Source organism: Salvelinus fontinalis, chromosome 1 (genome assembly GCF_029448725.1).
Source record: "Salvelinus fontinalis isolate EN_2023a chromosome 1, ASM2944872v1, whole genome shotgun sequence".
NCBI classification, from domain to species: Eukaryota; Metazoa; Chordata; class Actinopteri; order Salmoniformes; family Salmonidae; genus Salvelinus; species Salvelinus fontinalis.
The window spans coordinates 16,862,765-16,870,912 of record NC_074665.1 but is presented as its reverse complement, the minus strand read 5'-3'; the positions used below and the strand labels follow the sequence as shown (position 1 = coordinate 16,870,912).

The 8,148-nt window shown below is 41.4% G+C and overlaps 1 protein-coding gene across 2 annotated transcripts; it reads right to left on the bottom strand.

Annotated features, from left to right (window-relative positions):
• Positions 1-928: 928 nt before the first annotated feature.
• On the bottom strand, positions 929-7,626 carry LOC129823289 (endothelial PAS domain-containing protein 1-like). 2 transcript variants are annotated; one of them, XM_055882248.1, is made up of 9 exons: positions 7,400-7,626; positions 6,726-6,892; positions 6,291-6,565; positions 6,052-6,136; positions 3,653-3,753; positions 3,307-3,470; positions 2,502-2,608; positions 2,202-2,373; positions 929-1,190 (listed from the first exon to the last, which is right to left on the bottom strand). In XM_055882248.1, the coding sequence occupies exons 1-9, from the start codon at positions 7,423-7,425 to the stop codon at positions 1,142-1,144; spliced, it is 1,146 nt and encodes a 381-aa protein (XP_055738223.1). In that variant the 5' UTR covers positions 7,426-7,626; the 3' UTR covers positions 929-1,141. The 2 variants fall into 2 exon arrangements, with proteins under 2 accessions (XP_055738223.1, XP_055738279.1); XM_055882304.1 differs by lacking the exon at positions 3,307-3,470 and having other exon boundaries at positions 3,540-3,753; positions 7,400-7,625.
• Between the last annotated feature and the right edge of the window lie 522 nt (positions 7,627-8,148).

The following is an 8,148-nucleotide window of genomic DNA, read 5'->3' as shown; positions in this document are numbered from 1 at the left end:
GTGTGTGTGTGTGTGTGTGTGTGTGTGTGTGTGTGTGTGTGTGTGTGTGTGGGAAGGTTGAGAGGTGAAGAGTTGAAAAGGTTCCCATGAGAACGCCCCAGTTGTATGTCTCTTTGCAGGAAGCTGTGGTTGCTGTGGTTTCGTCTCGTGTCTGTCTGTTTGTTCACGTCTCAGATGGATCTCCAGTTGGCCTCCTCAGGAGTGTGTGTGTGTGTGTGTGTGTGTGTGTGTGTGTGTGTGTGTGTGTGTGTGTGTGTGTGTGCGTGCGTGCGTGCGTGCGTGCGTGCCTGCGTGCGTGCGTGCGGGACACTGCAGTCAGGTGGTGTCGCCCCATATGTCATGTGACCCGGACGAAAACTTCACAGAATGTATAGCCTGGTTGTATGCTGTGTTCTCATGCTATCCGAGTTATCGGAAGTTCCGACTGGGAAGTTTCACTTGAACGACCCTCTAAATCGAAAATGTTGTTTCCAGAGTTGCGAAGTTTCACCACTGACCTTTGACCTTTTCAACCAAAAGATGATGACAAATCCCTTTTTGACAACTACAATATGGATAATTTAGCTGGTTTGACCATATTGTCAATGTTAAGCCAGCTAGCTAACTTTATTATGAGCAACGTTAACTAGCTTATCAAGCTAGCAAAAATCTAATTGGTTGAAAAATAGTTTAGACCAAAAAACATATGAATGAAACAAAGTCGCATTTCCGACAACACAACTAGGAAACAGGAAGCTCTGACGAGCACCTGAACACAGCATAAATTCAGAAAGGCCAGGGAGAGGTCGTGATGATATGAGAAGGGGAAAACCGTTGTATAACGTTAGTCAAAACCCAAGACTTCCTGCATCTTTGATTATAACCTTCAACAACAGTCTATCAACCACAAACCACAGGCCAAAGGGAACAAAAGCATTGTACACTGCAGTTGCATGTTCCACAGAGAGAAGTGGATATGATCATTTATTAGCAAACAGTCTTAATCACATTAATACCTTCACACCGCTTTTTCACAATATGTAACTACAGCTATACTAAATAAAGCTATACTAAGATTTAATCTAGAAAATGCAGAATTGTTTTATAGAATGAAAAATGTCCTTCCTGAAGAGGTCCAGGGAGGGGCTAGAGGTTTCTCCCCTCAGTTCATCTGGCCCAGAGACAGCAGCTGAGTTGGCTCTTCAACACCACTGAAACACACACGCACACACACATACACGCTGCCCTTAGACACACACACGCTTACAGCAACATCACACGTTGTGACACAGTTGCAACAATGCTACAGCTACAATACTATCTCTTTAGTAGTATTTCTACAATGCTGTATCTTTAATATTATCTGTACAATGCTATCCCTTTAATATTATCTCTACAAGGTTATCTCTTTAGTATTATCTCTACAATGCTATCTCTTTAATATGATCTCTATAATGATATCTCTTCAATATTATCTCTATAATGATATCTCTTTAATATTATCTCTACAATACTATCTCTTTAATATTATCCCTACAATACTATCACTTTAATATTATCCCTACAATACTATCTCTTTAATATGATCTCTACAATGATATCTCTTCAATATTATCTCTACAATGATAGCTCTTTAATATTATATCTACAATGCTATCTCTTCAATATTATCTCTACAATGCTATCTCTTTAATATGATCTGTACAATGATATCTCTTCAATATTATCTCTATAATGATATCTCTTTAATATTATCTCTACAATGATATCTCTTTAATATTATATCTACAATGCTATCTCTTCAATATTATCTCTATAATGATATCACTTTAATATTATCCCTACAATACTATCTCTTTAATATGATCTGTACAATGATATCTCTTCAATATTATCTCTACAATGATATCTCTTTAATATTATCTCTACAATGATATCTCTTCAATATTATCTCTACAATGCTATCTCTTTAATATTATCCCTACAATACTATCACTTTAATATTATCTCGACAATGATATCTCTTTAATATTATCGCTACAATGCTATCTCAAATATTATCTCTACAATACTATCTCTTAAATATTATCTCTACAATGCTATCTCTTTAATATTATCTCTACAATGGTATCTCAAATAGTATCTCTACAATACTATCTCTTAAATATTATCTCTACAATGCTACAGCATACATAAAGTGAACACTCTGGGGCCCCTCCTACCTGAGGATGTATGTGACACAAGCGACGAAGAGTGGCGGTGAGGGCTTAGATTGGTGTGGCTGTGATGGGCGGGGTTTGGAGACGACAGCACTGTGAGTCTCTGCCCACATGTACCCTCCCCCTCTAACCAGCACCCTGTACACCCCACTCACTGACTGACCCTTAGAACACACTGGAGGGGTGGGTGGGGGGGGGGGGGGGTAGAGGAAGAGCATCTTATTAGTGCCTCTAATACAGGACGTATGAGAGTGTGCGCGTGTGCGCGTGTGCGCGTGTGTGCGTATGTGTGTGTCTACTCACGGTTTAGGTGGCTTTTGGTCAGAGTGTGTAGGTCCAGAGTGTGACAGAGATCATACACAGAGACACCCAGCAACTCCTCTGGACGATAACTTAACAACCCAGTCACCCTACAACACACACACACACACACACACACACACACACACACACACACACACACACACACACACACACACACACACACACACACACACACACACACACACACACAAACAGATGATGGTTTTGTGTATATTTGATGTTTGTGGGAGTGCGTGTGTATCTGTATGTAACGATTGTCTACTTCGTCCTCCTCCTCAGACGAGGAGAGGCGAGAAGGATCAGAGGACCAAAGCGAAGCGTATGTTGAATCCATATAGATTTATTTACAGACGAAGACGAAACACGAAAAACACTTGGATAAACTACAAAACAAATAAACGATGTAGACAGACCTGGACTTGAGAACTTACAATAAACGAAGAACGCACGAACAGGAACAGACTACATGAAACACAAACGAAACAGTCCCGTGTGGTAGACATACAGACACGAGATACAACCACCCACAACAAACAATGTGAAACAACCTCCCTATGTATGGTTCTCAATCAGAGGAAAACGTAAAACACCTGCCTCTGATTGAGAGCCATACAAGGTCAATTAAACCTGACACTTAACATAGAACAAACAACACAGACTGCCCACCCAGCTCACGTCCTGACCCACTAAACACAACTATACAAAAGGAAAACAAGGTCAGGAACGTGACACTGTATGTTTGTGCATGCGTGTGTTTGTGTGTGAATCTGAGTGTGTGTGTTACCTTTGGTCACAGTAAGTGAACCTCATGTCCATGCTGTGATGGCTGGTGAAGGTGTGTGTGTGTAGGAGTGTGTGTGTGAGGGACAGGGGCTGGCAGGTGAAGAGCACACAAGTAAGAGAGGGTCCTGACACACACACCTTCAAACACCCTCGACACTGCAGCACCTGACACAACAACAGTAACACACACATAAACACACACATTTAACTGGAATTTACAAATGGTAAATACACCTTTTTCTAGTCACCAAAAATATGTTGTTTGTCAACACTATCATGATGACATGCCACAGAGACAATTTGTCACGAAAAGTGTTGCTGGAGGTTTGTTTGAAGTTAATCGTCACCCTCCAGCCGGCTGATCGGAGGTTGACAGTTCTTCCTTTGTGAGTCACTGTACACTTCATCCTCATCAGAAAGTCTCTCAGCCCTCCACAACCGCTCTGCCCTGGAAGTACAAACAAACACAATACAACCAGCACACAACTATCACACAACCATTTCACAACTATCGCACGACCATTTCACAACTATCGCATGACCATTTCACAACTATCGCACAACCATTTCACAACTATCGCACGACAATTTCACAACTATCACACAACCATTTCACAACTATCAAGCAACCATTTCACAACTATCACACAACCATTTCACAACCATCAAGCAACTGTCTCACAAATATCACACAGCTATTTCACAACTATCACACAACCATTTCACAACTATCACACAACCATTTCACAACTACCACACAACCATTTCACAACTACCACACAACCATTTCACAACTATCACACAACCATTTCAGAATAATGTCTTGAATTAGATATTCAGCAAATTTTGGGACTAAATATTTTGTAAAGAAATACCATACCTATTTAGTAAAAGCAGAACAAAATTGTAAAACTAAAATAAATTCCTTGAATGAGGTGGTGTGTCTAAGACACATACAGTACCAGTCAAAAGTTTGGACACACCACCTCATTCAAGGAATTTATTTTATTTTTCCAATTTTACAAATTTGTAGAATTATAGTGAAGACACCAAAACTATGAAAAAAACACATAGAATCATGTAGTAACCCAAAAAGTATTAAACAAATCAAAATATATTTTATATGTTTGATTCTTCAAAGTAGCCATCCTTGATGATAGCTTTGCACACTCTTGGCATTCTCTCAACCAGGTTCACCTGAAATGCTTTTCCAACAGTCTTGAAGGAGTTCCCACATTTGCTGAGCACTTGCTGGCTGCTTTTCATTCAATCTGCGGTCCAACTCATCCCAAACCATCTCAATTCGGTTGAGGTCAGGTGATTGTGGAGGCCAGGTCATCTGATGCAGCACTCCATCACTCTCATTCTTGGTCAAATAGCCCTTACATAGCCTGAAGGTGTGTTTTGTGTCATTGCCCTGTTGAAAAACAAATGATATTCCCACTAAGCGCAAACCAGATGGGATGGTGTATTGCTGCAGAATGCTGTGGTAGCTATGCTGGTTGAGTGTGCCTTGAATTCTAAATAAATCACTGACAGTGTCACCAGCAAAGCACCCCCCCCGCCTCCATGCTTCACGGTGGGAACCACACATGCAGAGATCATCCGTTCACCTACTCTGCGTCTCACAAAGACACAGCGGTTGAATCAAAAAATCTAACATTTGGAATCATCAGACCAAAGGACAGATTTCCACCGGTCTAATGTCTATTGCTCGTGTTTCTTGGCCCAAGCAAGTCTCTTCTACTTATTGGTGTCCTTTAGTAGTGTTTTTTTGCAGCAATTCAACCATGAAGACCTGATTCACAGAGTCTCCTCTGGACAGTTGATGTTGACATGTGTCTGTTACTTGAACTCTGAAGCATTTATTTGGGCTGCAATTTCAGAGGCTGGTAACTCTGGGTCTTCCTTTCCTGTGGTGGTCCTCATGAGAGCTAGTTTCATCATAGCACTTGATGGTTTTTGCGACTGCACTTGAAGAAACTTTAAAAGTTCTGACCTTCATGTCTGAAAGTAATGATGGACTGTCGTTTCTCTTTGCTTATTTGAGCTGATCTTGCCATATGGTCTTTTACCAATTAGGGTTATCTTCTGTATACCACCCCTACCTTATCACAACACAACTGATTCGCTCAACCTTAATTTAATTAAGAAGGAAAGAAATTCCACAAATTCACTTTTAACAAGGCACATCTGTTAATTGAAATGCATTCCAGGTGACTACCTCAAAAAGCTGGTTTGAAGAATGCCAAGAGTGTGCAAAGTCGTCATCAAGGCAAAGAATGGCTGCTTTGAAGAATCTAAAATCTAAAATATATTTTGATTCGTTTCAGACTTTTTGGGTTACTACATGATTCCATATGTGTTATTTCACAGTTTTGATGTCTTCATTATTATTATATAATGTAGAAAATAGTCAAAATAAAGAAAAACCCTTGAATGAGTAGGTATGTCCAAACTTTTGACTGGTACTGTATGTGTACAGAAGTATGGTTTTTATTTGAGCCTGTTAGCTACAGAAGGAAAATAATTGTGCAACAGCAGAAAATGTGGATTATTATGTGGATTCTAAGTAATGGCAATTTTTTGTGTGGGTTGATACAATTTTCGTCAGGTCAAATTACGTCTGACATTTTAAAATGGAAATTACAAACTTTAGAAATGTTTTTACATCTCGAGTACACTACAGGACAATTATCAGCACCAAAATAGCAATCAAATGAAGTTCCTACATCTGTTTACACACCTGCAGTGAGGTCAAGGTTGTCTCTAATTTCCTTATGGTCACAGGGGTGTGTGAAATCATATATGCTATGCCCCATCAACTCCACCTGGAGAAAAACATTCATATATAAATCACTCAGTGTGTGTGTGTGTGTGTGTGTGTGTGTGTGTGTGTGTGTGTGTGTGTGTGTGTGTGTGTGTGTGTGTGTGTGTGTGTGTGTGTGTGTGTGTGTGTGTGTGCGTGTGTGTGTGTGTAAGTACCTGAGTTAGACCCATGTATTCTCTGATGTTATCTGACAGGTAGATCATGTCTCCTTCTGTCGTTACCACGACGACAAAACCGCCCAGAATCCTCAGGTATAGATCTGTCTCCCCCATCTCCTTCTTTTGCTCCTCCCTCCCCTCCCCGAGCTCCCTGTCTCCCGCATCCCTCCTCTCCCTGTCTCCCTCCTCCCTCCTCTCTCTCGCTCCCGCCCCCCTCCTCTCCCTCGTTTCCCTCTCTCCCTCCTCGTCCCTCCTCTGTCGGTCAGCAAAGCCTAAGATAAAGAGACATAAACAACGTGAGTGTGTGTGTGTGTGTGTGTGTGTGTGTGTGTGTGTGTGTGTGTGTGTGTGTGTGTGTGTGTGTGTGTGTGTGTGTGTGTGTGTGTGTGTGTGTGTGTGTGTGTGTGTGTGTGCGTGTGCGTGTGCGTGTACCAGAGAGCAGTGTGTGTATGCGTAGGTAGCTGATGGTTAGTCGTATGATGGAGGGTTTGTCTAGCTGTGGGCGGAGGGAGGAAGGGAGGGGGAGGAGTTGAGACATGTCAATCAACACCTGAGACTCTGCTCTCCGCCTAGCCCTCGCTGCTTCACAACTCATTATCCTAAGGGAGAGAGAGAGAGAGAGAGAAAGATAGAGAGAAATAGTTCAATCACGATGTCAGTGTGGGGTGCATGATGGGTAAACTCTTCATACCCTACATCTAAGGCACACCACAACACCCGCTTTCTATGGAGATCCATTAATGCCTAAGAAGTGTTGACTACTCTGTACCATCCAAAGGCACATGTCGACTGACTGGTTGTCTTGTGGCGTGAAAGACTGATTCAAAGGTTTCCTTGAAGATCGAATAACAAGGAAACAGAGTGGGATTTATTTTATATAGTATTTTCTGCTCGTCTTTATCAAGGTTGCCAGTAATTTTGGACCTGACTGTGTGTTCAAATATACAATGCAGTTACTCAAGCAAATACATGTAGGTGAAATGCACTGTGAATAAGATAATGTATCATTTAAAAACATTTACATTTGTGAACTGATTCTCTACTTTTAGTTATGATATGAAATGTGTTTTCTGTACTACGATCTGATGTGAAGCTAAAGATCCTACCTCCTCCTCTCTCTCTCCGGGGTCATGCTGTGTAGAGATGGTGCTCTCAGCTCTTCTGCTCCAGATTTTGTAACACAGTTTTCACTCACACCAATCAATAAATGAAAATAAAAGTTGAATAAAGTCTACTAAATGTATTAGTCCGGTCCGTTCGGCTGGTCTGATGGTAGACAGCTGTCGTTTCCTCCACTATCCACTTGTGACTGGCCCCTAAAACCCCAATGCGTGATAGGTCAATTTACTATGATCCTGCCCCAAAACACACCTTATCATGGTTTATCCACACACGTGTGGAAACACCCTGTGTGTGTGAGATAGAGAGAGAAACAGAGCTAGAGACAGAGAGCAAAATAACACTTGTTGCAGAGTTATGCAGCTATGCTGCCCTCTACAGCCAGTACTGATGTGAACCTGCACCATCACAGGTTGGTTGTCAGGAATCAGGACTTCAATCTGGAACATAGAGGTAGACAGAGAGCTCTAGATGGATAGAACCAGTTTTAGCATGGACATTGCCACCGAGGCCTTCCACCATTTTAAAGTGGTCAACTGGGTGGGGGTTCCTATGGGTTGGGAGTGATCAGCCAAAGAGCAGAGCATCGTCTTCTTCTTCAAATTGGGCTGTATGGTTTGTAAATGTCTTTAAACTATATCACCGCCACCTAGTGGCCACAATAAAATGAATAACACAATATTTGTTTCAGGACTCCACCATTGTAGGTGGTGGTGATTCACCAATATTAACTTAA

Coding starts and splice junctions, on each gene's coding strand:
- LOC129823289 (XM_055882248.1), bottom strand. CDS start 7,425: ATGACCCCGGAGAGAGAGAGGAGGAG. Junction 6,893..7,399: donor CCGGAGAGAGAGAGGAGGAG/GTAGGATCTTTA, acceptor TCTCTCCCTTAG/GATAATGAGTTGTGAAGCAG. Junction 2,374..2,501: donor GACCAAAAGCCACCTAAACC/GTGAGTAGACAC, acceptor CCACCCCTCCAG/TGTGTTCTAAGGGTCAGTCA.